Source organism: Pistacia vera, unplaced genomic scaffold (genome assembly GCF_008641045.1).
Source record: "Pistacia vera cultivar Batoury unplaced genomic scaffold, PisVer_v2 Contig229, whole genome shotgun sequence".
NCBI classification, from domain to species: Eukaryota; Viridiplantae; Streptophyta; class Magnoliopsida; order Sapindales; family Anacardiaceae; genus Pistacia; species Pistacia vera.
In genome coordinates, this window is record NW_022196034.1 from 49,615 (window position 1) to 64,881 (window position 15,267).

A 15,267-nucleotide genomic window follows, 5' to 3' on the forward strand; every position below is an offset into this window, starting at 1 on the left:
ACAAGTATAGTACAAGATTTATAGTTTAAAAATACTATGTTTACAACCTAATCTCACAACACTAACGTGGTAGCAGAGTTGATACTACCATGTCAACTGATGACTTTGACTAAACATGAATGATAATTATTTAAAGACCAACGGTTGTTCCTTAGAAACAAACAACCATTCATTCCTTAAGGACGAACAACCGTCCATTAATAAGGAATGAATGGTCCATTAATAAGAAATTGTTACTATTGTTTATGTATGAAGAAACGGTCATCCATCCTTAAGAAACAACTGTGTTTAAGTGTGGTGAGAACTGACGTAACAATTATCAACTTAGTTATCACGTTAAGGTTATAAGATTAGGTTGTGAGCGTAGTGTTACCTTTACGGTTAGAAAATTGGGAATGGATATTGAACTCGACTCAATATTACAATTTCGAAACGTCTCGTGTTAAAGTGACTAAATAAAAGGGTAAGTCTAGAATTCCCAAAACGACCTGTACAACATTCACTCAACAAACAATCAAAGAAAGGCCCGATGAAGCAGGTCCAAATTCGCAATGGCCCAGAAAAAGCGAAGCTAGGAAAAACCCATAAGGCCAAAACTCCTCGTCCTTCAACTAAACAACGGTTCACCGCCATGCCCATCAGCACAAACCTTACAAATCACTCCGTCACGGTTACCGTCGCTGTCATCCTCTCCCAGCCGGCGATGCTCGCCGGAGCCGCCAATGCCCTCACCACTTACGATTAATCACAAGAAACTGCCCAAAATCTGCCTCGTTGAATCTATCTTCAATCTTATCTCTCAAGGCCATCTCTATCAAGCTATCTCTTCGCTTGATTTATTAGCTCAAAAAGGCGTTCGCTTGCCCTCACAAACCCTAGCTTTTCTCTTACAGGAATGTTCCAAAACAAAGTCTTTGAGATTGGGAAAATGGGTCCACTTACATTTGAAGTTAACTGGGCGCAAAGTGCCCAATACGTTTTTATCAAACCATTTGATAAACATGTACTTCAATTGCGGTAGCGATGTAGACGCATGTAAGGTGTTTAGTAAAATGTCTTTTAGAAATTTGTATAGTTATAATGGTATGCTTTCTGGGTATGTTAAATTGGGCCAAATGAGGCCCGCCAAGAAGTTGTTTGATAAAATGGTTGAGAGAGATGTGGTTTCGTGGAATACGATGATTATAGGTTATGCAAGGAGTGGGCATGCTGGTAAGAGCGTAAGGCTTTTTAAAGAGTTGAGGAGGTTATGTATTGGATACAATGAGTTTAGTTTCGCTGGTGTTTTGACCGTGTGTGTAAAAACGAAGGAGTTGAAACTTACTAAACAGGTTCATGGGCAGGTTTTGGTTACTGGGTTTTTGTCAAATTTGGTGATCTCGAGTTCTGTTTTAGATTCATATGCGAAGTGTGGAGAGATGAATAATGCCAGGAGGTTGTTTGAAGAAATGCAAGTTAGGGATGTTCTTGCTTGGACAACGTTGGTTTCGGGTTATGCGAAATGGGGGGATATGGAGTCAGCTAGAAATTTTTTTAATGAGATGCCTGAGAAGAATCCAGTTTCATGGACAGCTTTGATTGCTGGATATGCCAGAAATGGTTCAGGGCATGATGCACTTGAATTATTTGCAAAGATGATGGTTCTTCGCATTAGACCTGATCAATTCACATTTAGTAGTTGTCTTTGTGCTTGTTCTAGTATAGCTTCACTTAAGCATGGGAAGCAAATACATGGTTTTTTGATACGAACAAATTTTAGACCCAATACAATAGTTGTGAGTTCTCTGATTGACATGTATTCAAAATGTGGGTGTCTTGAAGTTGGCAGGCAGGTTTTCAATTTTATGGACTATAAGAAAGATCCTGTTTTGTGGAACACAATGATTTCTGCTTTAGCACAGCATGGGTGTGGTGTAGAAGCAATACAGTTGTTTGATGACATGGTTAGATCAAGTGTGAAGCCAAACAAGACCACATTGGTTGTGATTCTCAATGCATGTAGCCATTCAGGTTTAGTACACGAAGGACTTAGTTATTTTGAGTCCATGACCCATGATCACAGCATTGTTCCTGATCAAGAACATTATGCGTGCTTAATCGATCTCTTGGGTCGAGCAGGGTGTTTTGACCTGTTGATGAATCAGCTTGAGAATATGCCTTGTAAACCTGATGGTCGTGTTTGGAATGCCATGCTAGGTGCATGTAGAATCCACGGAAATATAGAATGGGGGAGAAAAGCTGCTGAAAAACTTATTGAGTTAGAACCTCAATCTTCTGCAGCCTATGTACTTCTTTCAAGTATATATGCTGCTCTTGGGAGGTGGGATTTAGTAGAGAAGATAAGACACCTTATGGATGAGAGACGGGTGAAGAAAGAGCGAGCAATTAGTTGGATAGAAATTGATAATAAGGTACATGTTTTTACCGCATCGGATAGGATGCATCCCTTGAAAGATGTAATATACTCAATTTTGGAACAGTTAGCTGGCCATCTTGAAGATGATGCTCTATCACTTGATACAGAAAGGTAGATGATTGTCGTTTTATTCTTTTCTTGGTTCAAGGAGGCAGAGCTACAGGAACTAATTTCCGCTCAATCATCCATTACTTGTAACATTTTTGTTACTTTGTCCAATGAGCAGGTATTGTAGGAGCAAAGGTTATTTGTTTTTTTTTTCAGATTCTATACGACTAATCTCCACAATGATGTGATTGAGAGATTACTCCAAAAGTTTAGATAGTTGACCTCATAGAAGAGAATATATTTGATCTTGTGGCATTTTTCTAACTGATTATTCAATAAAGTTAGTAAAGAGTTTTCCCAGTTTCAATCTTTCTCATATTTTGAGCACCTGAGTTTTGTCCATCATGGTGTTGTTTGTAGATGGAGAAGTGCTACTGCATCACCTGGATTAATAATATTTACACTTTATCTGTGATTTCGGTTAAAAATCTTGATTTGATGGGCTGAGCTTGACTCAACCCCTGTGCAAACCGACTATGGTTGTGAACTTTGCTGAAGTCGATATATATAAGATTGAGCTTGATTAGAAATTATTAACATGGTTTTCAGGTTGTGTGGCCTTGGCTGAAGGCCTAAGATATTTTCATTAACGTATAGGCACATAGTGTATAATATTAGCAAATCATATTAAGGAATAAATTATGTACTACAAGTAGCCATAATTGACATAATATCCATTTCTCAATTTAAGGTGCTGCTTATTTTGCCAAATAACTTAAAATACTCCTTTACTAGTTTTATATATCAAATCATTTGAAGTACCATTTACAAGTGCCACTTTCTGTAAAACATAACCCCTAGTATATTGTCGAATATAAATTCCATTATATGCAGCTTTGGTCCACTACTGTACAAATATTTGTTTTTATCAGTAATGGCTTTATAGAAAATCTGTTAAATTAATGATTACATGTTTAATTTTATTCTGTCTTGTAGTCCAAAACTTTCTAGGATTTGCCTAGGTAAATGGTCATTCTATCATCTAGTGGCCAGTTTATTTATGTTGGATTTGGTGGATCTTTAGCTGATTTATCTGACAAAAGATTTTCAGCACATCTGGTTGTTGAACAGAGCTACAAACAAATAAAGAGGTGAAGGATGAACAGCAAAGTATATACTTCTTAGTAGTTTAAGATAAATGATTATTTTAGAGTTTCATTTTCAGTTTCACATTTCCTAATTTGATCAGAAATCTAGAATTTTCCTACTGGTATGGTTTCATTTTTGCCTGACCTGCTGCTCTGCCAGGTCTTTTATGTCATTATCAGGTTTTACAGTACTGATAAAAATTCAGTAGTTAGCTTTGTGCTTAACCAAGAAGTAGCTAAATGTTGTTGTGAATTACAAGGGAGTGGCAAAGCTATCTCAAGATATGTCCCTGTATATATGTCAATTTGTTCTTCATAATCAAACTGTAATCTCTTTAGGAAGCAAGAGTTTAACTCTTTCGTCTGTTGGGGAGTCACTGTCAAATGAATGTTGCATTTCTTGTTTACTTCTCAAATTATATTTATTGCTTGTTTTGCATTTGTCGCATATCACATAATGTAAGATTTTAGCTCCTGTTAAAGTCAATCATTGGTTATGAAAAGTTAAATTGTTCTGACTTTCATGTTGTGTTCTGGCTAGAAGGAGACTGATGCGTTAACAAATTCAGAATAAGTGGACGGTTTGGTTTAAGAGGGGTTGTTAGTAAAGTTAGGAAAGTTGACAAGAATATCCGAGCTTGGTTTAAGAGGGGATGTTAGTAAAGTTAGAAAAGTTAAATTGTTCTAAGCTTGGCTTAAGAATGGTAGTTAGGAAGTTGTTATGGCCGTTTTAGCTGCTGTTATACTCACTGTTACTCTTAACAGTTAGTTATCAATTCTGTTACAATTCTGTTTCTTAGAACTCTATATAAAGAGTTCATCATTGTACACCTGCTTATCTTAATGAAATACCAGCACTTTCCAGAATTTTCTTGCCTTCTTTCTCTGATTTCTCTTTGATTTTGCTCTGTTTTTACTCAAAACCTCTCAACTACTAATTGTTAATGCACATGGTAGACCCCATGAGCCATAATAATACAAGCCTCTTAATTACTTTTCTGTTTATCTGATTGGAAAGATTCATAATCACCATTAGGTGACCAGAGTCAACTCCTTGGAATTTTGTGGATCAATAACTTTTCCAGGTTGGAAACTCTTTTCATCCATGCCCTTTTTAAGTTGGGGCCTCTTTTCATCCATAAAGGTGTAGCTGATTTTTAATTGTTTTTACTTTATAATCAAAAAGCATGTTTAACAATACTTGTATTAATTTCTAAATGAATAATACTTTGGGTACTAATGGATGAGTACTAATATGTGTACTAATTAAAGCATAGTACCCGTACTACGTGCATAGTACGGGTACTATGTTTTAATTAGTACACATATTAGTACTCATCCATTAGTACCCATAGCATCACTCTTTCTAAATATCTGAGTTTTTAATCTTCAGGCAGGATTGAGATGGTTTTACTGATGAAATTTTGTGTCTTCACTAGTTAGAAAATTTATCTACCATCTCGAATTGGGCATCATTGGTAAAATTTATCATTGGAAAAGGGTTTAGTTTAAATCTGGAAGCTTGAAAATAAAATAAAAATCATAGTTAACCACCATAGGATAGTCTAGTAAAAGAGTAAAAGGAGATTCTATGAGCTCTTGAGTTCAAGTAAAAAGAGGTTTAGGACATCGAAAGATTAGTTTAATTGCATGTAAACTAACCTAAAAACCCTTGATGATTAAAAAAAAAAAAAAAAAAAAGATCATTTTGATCTACCATTTTTAAAAACCATAATTGTGGGGGATTTTCTTCAATTATGGTCATGATTAGGTGTGTTTATTTATTCAATAAATGTGTTTATTTATTCAATGAGTTGGTTGTACCTACTCCGAAAATGGGAAAGGCTACCAGGAAGCTTGATTAGGAAACAATGGCCGGCCAAGTGGCAAGATAAAATTTCATTTATGTTGGTGGAATAGCATTTGATAAGCTTTCAGTTTCATTTCAATCCAACCATTTAAGATTGATTTATATCAAATTAAAATCTGATCACATCTGTTACAACTTACCTCATAAATAGATATATAAATTTTAAAGAGATGAATATGAGCAGTTATCCTAATCAGATTTAATTACCATATTTTTAAAGATATTTAGCATGCTGATATAGACAGCCATACAAATGGACCAATAAATTAAAAACTCTCCACCAATAATGCAAAGAAGACGCCCCACCCAGCTAAAGACGAGCATTATGTCACATCTTTCTCCATTTACCAAATCGCCAGTTCAATGTGTTGATTGCAACCTCCAAAATAAAATAAAAAATAAAAAATAAAAAACCAACTAATCAAACATTATAATGCAATGTGTTATTAAATCCTTTATATCAAATCTTTGCTCTTCACCACTTGTTCTTGTTCTGTTTCCAGGAAGAAAAAGAAGAAAGAAATAATAATAGGAAGAAGGATTCCAGGATTTTCCTTCTAATGGGTTCTTTTGTTTCTAAACAGATGGAGCGGCGGAAAGCTATCCGCACAGAGAAGAAAGTTTTATGTGATCTTTGTGAAAGTTGTGGTGTTGACTTTCCAGGGTGTGATTATCACCCTCCAGATAGAAAGAATTGGATGGCGGGTCTGAATCCTGAGAAAGTTCATATAAACAAGATTGTGTGGCCTGGAACTCATGATTCTGCCACCAATAAGATTGGAACTCCATGCATATCTCGACCTTTTGCTCAATGCCAGTCCCTGTCAATCTATCATCAGCTTGTGCGGGGCACCCGTGTTCTGGATATTCGGATTCAGGAGAATCGTCGGGTCTGTCATGGGATCCTGGCAACTTACAGTGTTGATGTCGTGATCAAGGACATCAAGAAGTTTTTATCAGAGACCGAATCAGAGATTATAATCCTGGAGATCCGGACAGAATTCGGACAAAAGGATCCTCCAGATTTTGACAAGTACTTGGTGGAGCAACTTGGAGACGTTCTAGTCCACCAGGATGATCATGTTTTTGGTAAAACGATTGCAGAATTGTTGCCAAAGAGAGTGATTTGTATATGGAAGCCGAGGCAGTCACCTCAGCCGAATGCAGGAGGACCTTTGTGGAGTTCCAGGCACATGAAGGATAATTGGACTGACACTGACTTGCCATCAACAAAATTCGAGAACAATTTGAAGCATTTGAGTGAGCAGCCTCCAGTTTCATCAAGGAAATTCTTTTACAGGGTGGAGAACACTGTTACACCGCAGGCAGATAACCCAATATTGTGTGTTAGGCCAGTAACAAGGAGGATTCATGGATATGCCAGGCTGTTTATAACTCAATGCTTCTCCAAGGGATGCGTGGATCGGTTGCAGATCTTCTCTACAGATTTCATTGATGAGGATTTTGTTGATGCATGTGTTGGACTCACATATGCCAGGATTGAAGGGAAGGCTTAATAAATCTATGTTTCTGGATTATTTATTCTGCTGGTTATCACAAATTTTTCTACCATATATTCACTTGTTTGTTTGTGTGTTAATATGTTTTTGATGGATGATGTACAAAGGGTTGTGAGTGATTATTGCTCGTTGCAGAAACTTTTAGTTTTGATATTTCCCGATTCTTTTTCCAATTTTTTCCCTTTCAACTTGGATTAATAGAAATTCCTCAACTGCTGGTGTTTGAAGAAGTTTTATTCTGCAAACTGCATCTTTTTATACCCAGAAGACCTCAGACAAAAAGAGTGATCTGGAGCTTGTATCCAAAAAAACTTATAATCACAACCCGAAAAATCTATAACCAATCTAATTATCTCAGATATGAAAATATTAGTTCTAATCCAATTCACTGAACTGAAACCAATCAAATTGGACTAATCTTAAGTGAACTAGTCAATTTTATTGGATTTTAGTCATCCTCACATTAAAGTTTTCATTTGGAAACTGCAAAAAGATGTATTGTATTTAAGCTAATGAAAGCCACAAATTTTCAGTTATCTTGGTACTCTGAACTCTGAAGCTATAAAAACACCACAATAACTTCAATCTTATGAATCGGAAATGGCTACCAAATAAGCTTGAGATGTGACAATATCAATATAATTGGCATATAATCTATTCAATCATAAGGGTATTGTCAAATGATATAAAATACAATATTTGCAACTCAAAATTTCCTATACTTGCCACTAAAGCAGAGTGTATAATGTAGTCCCTTCAAACAAGATGATTGTAAACGATTTAGTATTTCCTTTATTGTCTCTAATTCATAGAACTCAAAGTCCAAATCTTACCGAATCTGGAGAAAACCTGCCCAGAATTTCTCGATGCTGTGCATTATATGAGCAGCAAACTTATCAAATCTTAATGCTGCATCGCCAAAATCAGATTAGATATTACTTGACGCTACCCTTTTCTCTACAAAATTTATATCTCAACTCTTCCTCCAGTTGTTGGAATATCGAGGAGAATAATCCTGCAAAGGAAGTAGCTCAAAACCAGGATAAAGAAAGATATTAGGTCATGTTTGCTGGATGAATGGACTAGAGAATGGGAATCTTATTCCCCATCCCTTGTTTGGTTCATATTAGTGATATAAGGAATAGGAACCTCATTCCTTAAAAATAGGTTATAGTATCATTCCTTCCAAAATTGGGAGGAATGTTGTTAAAATGTCCAATTTACCCCTTTTTACATTATAATTTCTCTTACCCCTAAAAAGTTAATTTAAAATATAATTAATTTATAATTTAATTATTATTTTTTATTAAAATTTATAACTATAAACTAATTAAATTCTAAAAAATTCTAAAATGCTAAAATATTTTTAAAATGTTCAAAAACCTAAAAAATTTCAAACCTGTCAAATGCGTTGGCCAGAAACTTTCAATCACGTTGCTGGCGTCACCGTTGGTGCGAAAGGGATCAAACGCTTATGATCTACAAATATAGGCAAATCCTGACCACTGAAGAGTAGCATAAATTTTTTTGAATTTTTTTGAATTTTTTTATAATTTAATAGTTATTATAATTAATTTTTAAATTAATTTCTTTAGAGGTAACTGGGAAATTAGAATTTTAAAAGGGGTAAACTAGACATATTAAAATTCCATTATTAATAATGGATGTCATTCCTCCCAATTTTGGAAGGAATGAGATTTTCATTCATTATGCCACTTCTATAAACCAAACAAGGGATTGGGATTGAGATTCCCTTTCCCTAGTCCATTTACCCCAAGCAAACATGACCTAAGAAACTTTAATATGCAAAAGGTAATGGCCCCTAAAGAACAGAGTGGCAGAAAAGACACAGATATTTAAACTCATATTTATAGAATAAGTTTTGATGTTAATAAAAGTGTAAGCTACAAATGCAAAAAAGAAGTTTAATATGATTATCTGTCTACATTAAAGTAAGACTAGCATTTAAGAATTCAAAAAAGGAATGAGAGTGAAATACCTGGACGTAGACTATCTCTGTGTAATGATCCTTTCACCAGAAGTGTTCCAGGGATTTGCTGCAAGACCTTTAAAGAAAAGATCAATTACGCAAAGATTAACAATAAGAATCATGTTTATTCAAGGATAAGCAAGCACACCATACCGAAACACGAAAACATAAGGAATTTGGAGTGTCCAAACAACTTGAACTATTTGATGTCTCTTGCAAATTTTGGCCACTGGCAGTTTCATCAACATGATTTACCTCATTCTTCAAGATTGCATTACAGTGATCCTTTAAGGCAGTGATCTATAAAAATGAGATTAAACTGCACATAAGCACACATAAAATTATATAGACTATAAATCTGACACCAAAATTAATCAAAAAGTGGTTATTCTTACATCGATGGTAAATGAGGAGGCATTCAATTTACAGGATGCGCCAGAAGTGCAGAAAAAGGACTCTATTGAATGTAACACATCTATGGTGCTGAATTGGCGTTGGACACCCTACACAGAGAAATATTTAACCATGAGATGTTACCTTAATAGGAATAATAAAGAATTGTACTATGTAGGTTTAAATCAATGCAATGCCTTAAAAATTAATTTGGCATTACCATAGGAATGCATGTGGATATAAAGTACATAGGATCCAAGTCTGGATGTAAATATTTAGCTCAAATGAGGATTTATTAGCCCTAACTGATTATAATAGGAATAACTAGTAGGGCGTTTTCTTTTCAACTCTTTCTTCATATTCTGGCCATAAGTTTCTTAATATCTAGCTATATGAAGTCACAACCTACAAAGGAGAAGATAAACCCAATCAGGCAAGTTCATTACTACCACATATGAAATTGAACTGTTATCTTCCAACGTTTAACTTTCATGTGCAAGATAAGGATTAATTTAACTTTTCAATTTGACTCCCATCAGCAATTGAGCTTCTTTTTAGGGTATTCCGTTAATGTTATAGGTTTAATTTGAACATGGGGCCAGAACAAGTATACAGCTTGTCCAATTAATGCCAATCAAGCAAACATTGAGTCTGTCAGGTACATGTGATTCCTCATGTTGCAAACAAATAGTTTTACACTTAATAAAATCACAAAAGGATAAGTTTGTTGAAGTTAAAAGAATAAACATTGCTGAAATAAAGGAAAAAAAAAAAAAATAATAAAACCTCAAGCATGAAAGACAGGTTTTTCTTTTCAGCCACATGAGTTGATACTATCTTCCTGGCAGGAGGCACAAAAGACCAAGCAAGGCCCCATCGATATGTTTGGCCTTGGACAAATTCGGTTGTCTTTACTATGGTAACTCCAGCTTCCCGAAGCTTTGATATTAAAAACTTAAGGTTCAATTTCCGCCCAACCATTGAAGTATACCACCTAGACAGAAAGTATGAAACATAAAAAATTAAGAAAAAAATTCATAGAAGAAAACATTGAGTGTAGGAGATGGATCAAAGTAGGATGAATATACAGGAAGCATACCGAAAAGTCTGCTTCAGTTCAACACTATCTTCAATAATACGAGTGATAAAAGCCCTTTCTCCACCAGGACAAACCATCTCTTCAGGAGTTCCACCACAAGAAGTTTTTGGGTTCAGTCCTGCTTCCTCCATGGTCTCAAAAAATGGAGGATTGCACATGCAGAAGTCGAATTTCTCACCATCCCTAACCACACCAGCAAGTACAGGTGGTCCATGATAACTCTTGTTTGCAGCAGTGGGCTGATCAAATGATGGTGATGGCAAAGGCTCTGCCTCCTCATCAAGATGACCACTCAAATCCAATTTGCTTCCAACAAGTGCTGGCTCATGTTTATGTGGTTCCTTGCTAGAACTAGTGTTTTGACAACTTTCAACCTTTCTAATTTCAATTAGTTCCAAAATTTGTGGATTACTTTTGATGTTTTTCTCTGCCCACTCTAAAGCTACATCAGTCACATCTGCATGCAATTCAACTGCATCAAAATTCAATTGACTATTGCAAGACAGAAATGAATTGTGAGTTTTCCAATGAGATGGAGAATACAATTCTAAAATGCTACCTGACCCAACAAATCTCCACTGCAGGAGAGAGGCACCAAGAAGTGGGTAAATGCAGTTTGCTCCAGTTCCTATATCAAAACCTCTCACATTATTACCCCTGGTGTCACTTTTTGGGATGATGTCAGAAGAGAGAAGGTCTTCAATCCAATGAATGTAGTTGGATCTGTTGGGTACAGTAGGACACAGCTGCCCATCAGGAATCCACCTAGAAGATTGATTCAAATTAAACTTGTTACAAACAAACCCCAGTACATCAAACCATATATCAAACTAACTCAAAGAAAAAATTAAGCATTCAACATAGCAATGATCCATGATGGCTCCAAACTAGGAGACATAAAACCTTAAACCAAAGATTACGAAGTCCAAAGTCCAGGAAAAAGTAGACCATTTCAAGCTATGGTCTACTTTGAAAAGCATTGATCTACACAAATGGCAATATACTATCTTCTTTTCTCTTTTTTTGTTAAACCCAAAATCTCCCTGCTTAACTAACACGGGTTCAAAACCAAGACTCTCAAATCAACAATTTCTGGAACCAAAAAATTTGTGAGTTTTCACCAGGTAGTTGGCCCCAAGGAACAGAACTTCATACCTAGTACAAACAAACCATAGGCCTAGATAGTCAATTAATCATCAAGGTATCAGTTGTTTACTACCATGACATACAATAGGTCCAACAATGAATTTTCAGGGAAAGAATACTTAACTTCATTAGGGCAGTTCAATTTCTTTATAAGCCTTGAACACGAAATGCAACGAAATTGAACACGAAATGCAACGAAATAAAAAAAAAAAAAAAAAAAGCAGAATTGCCCATAAAAATCACAGACAAGTAACAAACTTTGTCAATTGCCTCAAATCATTTAACATTAACAATAAATTCCATTAACAGATAAAATCATCTAAGAAACTATATCAATCACAATCAAAGAATCCACAAACTGAGCCAAAAATCAAAACCCAACCATAAAATATATGAAAGAAAAAATAAATAATATAGAAATCCTAAAATACCAGTTCAGGCCATGATCATGAAGGAGAAGGATCCGGGTGAGTTCTCGAGTGGCGTTGAAGTCGGTCCAATTAATTCTGGGTCGACCGTCGCGAGAGTAGAAAACAAAGGGTTCAAAAGAGGGGTAGAGAGAAGCCAATAGAGCGAAATCGGGTGGGTTCTCGGAGTATTTGTTTTTGGGATGGATAGTGGGTCGCTCCTCTCTCCTCCTTCTCTTCTTGCTCGCCATTACAAAGCTTCTGGGTTATAAACCCTAACCCGTTAAAAGTTGTTTTTTGTTTCTTTTTTTATATGTTCGGTTTATTGGCGGGAGATTTAAGACAAATTAAAAATTATAACTAATCTATTTTATTAAATATAATAAAAAATTAAACTGAATTTTTTTTCTTCTAATACCTAAAATTTGTATATTCACTCCATACAAACTCGAATTACATAGAATCATTTTTATGTTACCTATTAATATTTTTTAAATAAAAATTACCCTTAAATCTTGATCGAAACGGCTTATTATGATATATTAAAAGTAATGTTTTTGATTTATTTAGTAATTATTTAAATTTATTTTTGCAAAAAAATTACAAGGTGATTAAGAACAATTTGAGTCCTATTCTGTAGTTAATCCTATAGCGTAAGTTCACGTCACGTGTCATTCTATTTTATATTAACTTTATTTATAAGTTTGTCATTATAACATTAAACTGACTTTTCATCCAAATTAAGAGGTCTTTTTTTTGGACGTTTCATTTATATCTTACACAAGCCGTAGTTGTACACAGAAAGTCATATAAAAACAGTTGACGCAAGATTTGTTTCTAGCATCCGAATGATTTTAAAAATCTTTTGTTGTTTGTGCTTTTTGATTCATTAATTGATCCCGCATCAAATAAAAGATTTGGTATATTTACGTAGGTTTCATCCCATAAATCATACGTACTTCTCGTCGTGCATCAACAAATCCCTTTCCAAATTTACGATGCGGTTTAAGCATTCATCGTATCAATAAAGGGAGATATTAGCGGAGGTTATCCTTTTAGTAGTTAGTGGGTGATAATGGAGTAAAATATTGATGAAGATATGAGAAGGTATACCGTATACTGTCTTATGGTCTACCACTATTATTTATTTTTATTTTTTCGTATGATTAGGAATTTATATATAATTAATCCAACTGATTGGATATTTACCATCTTATATTATAATTGTCATATTTCAATTAATCTTTTCAAACTTAGACAAAATAAAATAAAAGACGGTCTAAAATGTCAAAATCTAAAGAAATGGGGTTAGAGAGAAAACCATTTTAAGTCTAAAAGAGTAATTTTGATATTAAGTGGGGTTTAAAAATATATTTTAAAATATGAATAAGGTGTACTTAATAACGTGGGGTTCTGGAGTTATCATTTAAAATTAAAAATTATATTCATTAACAAAATTATAAATTGTGCATATACAATAGAATTTAAGTATATAAAAAAAAAATTATTTTTTGTTGTGAACGAGGGTATCCAGACCAACTTGTGCGCACCTCAACTAATCTTCCAAGACCTTGAATAGTACACTCAAGAGGCTCTATCACCCCATTCAAACTTTCAGAAGTCACTCTATAAAATATATATATTTTTTATGATTGGGAGTGTCCGGACTAGCTTATGCATACCTTAATTAATCTCCCGAAAGTCTTGAAGTTGACGATCAAGTAAGTCTCTCAATGATCACCCTTATTAACATATGTGAAGACTCGAAATTAGGAACTTATGGAACCTATTTTTTGTTCTTTTACTTTTAGGTAACCCAATGATTAGTTAAAGGTCGGATTGACGTGGTTGTGAATGTGTTACTTGCTTCCAAAACTTGGTTTACAGAAAAGAGCTTGACGAAGAAATGTTTAAAAAGGAAAAGTATGCGTCAGCATCAGCTGTTTATTATTTGATTAACCAATAAACAAATGGATTGAAGCCACTAATCACAAATCCCCCCAAAATTCCTGCCTTAATGGGTGTGATGACAGTGGGACTATGAATAAGAATTGAGAAACAACACTAGAGCCTATCCATTGGAACAGCAGGCTGACTCAGCTCCCGACCCCATCATCCAGATCAAATCTGGATAAGCATTTCCAGTTTACAATCCATCTATATAAACTCACTCATCCCCTTCTCTTTTTAGTCATCTCAAAATCTCTCTTAATCCCTCAAGAATATCTGTGTCTTCAGTTCGATCAACTGCTAATGGCTATGACTGCTTCTGCTTCTTCTTTGTATGAGGTTCTAGGGATCTCAATGAGCGCAAGTGGGCACGAAATCAAGGCTGCGTATAGGAGGCTGGCCAGAATGTGTCACCCCGACGTGGTAGCCATGAACCAGAAGGAAATGTCTGCAACCGAGTTTATGAAAATCCATGCGGCTTATTCTACTTTATCCGACCCTAATAAAAGAGCCAACTACGATAGAGACCTCTTCCGGCGGAGACAGCCCATTGGTTTTTCTTCTGCTCTTTCTTCAGCCGCAATGGCGTCCATGTCTAGATTTTCTGGTGGGTACAAATACAATTCCAAGGGAAATTGGGAGACTGATCAGTGCTGGTAGATTAATCATTAATAAATGTAATTCTTGTAAAATGTTAATTAGGCTAACTCAATGCCATATTTTTTGTGCGGGCTTGTGTTAAAGAGTTGCAGAGATCTCCATGGACAATGTATTTTCAATTTTCATGTCCTTTAATTGGAAATATAGCTGGATTTGTATCATCTTTTTCTCTTCTTTATGAATGGATAAGCCTATGTGGGCGTTTAATTTAAGCTATCATAGTACAAAATACAACTCATCAAAGCAGAGAAATGTCGTTTTATCCGGCCATATAAGCTGTGTAAAGGGATATAATAATGTTCCGAAATGCTGTGTGTAAATCAGTTTTCAGCTATTCAAGCTATAAAGTTTACTTACTTCTTACTCATTTTCCGTTACGATTAGTTATTAAGTTTGTGTGAATTTAAGATTATTTAACACAATCCTCAATGTTAAGGTCACACGGGAGTTAAACAAAATCATCTGAAATCAAGATTATCTAAGAATGTGGTCGTCAAGAGATAGTCGACCCTAATATCTCGATTTATTTCCAATTTTAACTCACTCTTGTGCCGTCTAAAAGAAAAGATGAACGCATAATCGGATGAGCTAAATCGAAAGATTTTGTTTAAAACAGTTTT

At 35.0% G+C, this 15,267-nt stretch overlaps 4 protein-coding genes across 4 annotated transcripts; 3 read left to right on the forward strand and 1 right to left on the reverse strand.

The window, feature by feature from the left end:
• The first annotated feature begins 623 nt into the window (after window positions 1-623).
• Window positions 624-2,990, forward strand: LOC116131101 (pentatricopeptide repeat-containing protein At2g21090). The gene has a single exon (XM_031416742.1). The coding sequence runs from the start codon at window positions 723-725 to the stop codon at window positions 2,529-2,531; it is 1,809 nt and encodes a 602-aa protein (XP_031272602.1). The 5' UTR covers window positions 624-722; the 3' UTR covers window positions 2,532-2,990.
• A 2,905-nt stretch (window positions 2,991-5,895) lies between these two features.
• Window positions 5,896-7,229, forward strand: LOC116131099 (PI-PLC X-box domain-containing protein DDB_G0293730). Its single transcript, XM_031416740.1, has one exon. The coding sequence runs from the start codon at window positions 6,043-6,045 to the stop codon at window positions 6,997-6,999; it is 957 nt and encodes a 318-aa protein (XP_031272600.1). The 5' UTR covers window positions 5,896-6,042; the 3' UTR covers window positions 7,000-7,229.
• A 396-nt stretch (window positions 7,230-7,625) lies between these two features.
• LOC116131100 (RNA N6-adenosine-methyltransferase mettl16) lies at window positions 7,626-12,331 on the reverse strand. Its single transcript, XM_031416741.1, has 8 exons — window positions 12,062-12,331; window positions 11,044-11,249; window positions 10,485-10,941; window positions 10,172-10,379; window positions 9,388-9,495; window positions 9,146-9,292; window positions 9,002-9,068; window positions 7,626-8,017 (listed from the first exon to the last, which is right to left on the reverse strand). Exons 1-8 carry the CDS (start codon window positions 12,286-12,288, stop codon window positions 7,938-7,940), a joined length of 1,500 nt encoding a protein of 499 aa, XP_031272601.1. The 5' UTR covers window positions 12,289-12,331; the 3' UTR covers window positions 7,626-7,937.
• Window positions 12,332-14,240: 1,909 nt separating this feature from the next.
• Window positions 14,241-14,730, forward strand: LOC116131095 (chaperone protein dnaJ 11, chloroplastic-like). The gene has a single exon (XM_031416735.1). It carries the CDS (start codon window positions 14,291-14,293, stop codon window positions 14,645-14,647), a length of 357 nt encoding a protein of 118 aa, XP_031272595.1. The 5' UTR covers window positions 14,241-14,290; the 3' UTR covers window positions 14,648-14,730.
• Window positions 14,731-15,267: the final 537 nt, after the last annotated feature.

Excerpts from the sequence above, each read along its gene's own strand:
- LOC116131101 (XM_031416742.1), top strand. The coding sequence starts at position 723 with ATGCCCTCACCACTTACGATTAATCACAAGAAACTGCCCAAAATCTGC.
- LOC116131099 (XM_031416740.1), top strand. The coding sequence starts at position 6,043 with ATGGGTTCTTTTGTTTCTAAACAGATGGAGCGGCGGAAAGCTATCCGC.
- LOC116131100 (XM_031416741.1), bottom strand. The coding sequence starts at position 12,288 with ATGGCGAGCAAGAAGAGAAGGAGGAGAGAGGAGCGACCCACTATCCAT. Across the intron at positions 9,293-9,387 it reads CCTCCTCATTTACCATCGAT|ATCACTGCCTTAAAGGATCA; the intron begins GTAAGAATAACC and ends TCATTTTTATAG. Across the intron at positions 8,018-9,001 it reads CAGAGATAGTCTACGTCCAG|GATTATTCTCCTCGATATTC; the intron begins GTATTTCACTCT and ends CTTCCTTTGCAG.
- LOC116131095 (XM_031416735.1), top strand. The coding sequence starts at position 14,291 with ATGGCTATGACTGCTTCTGCTTCTTCTTTGTATGAGGTTCTAGGGATC.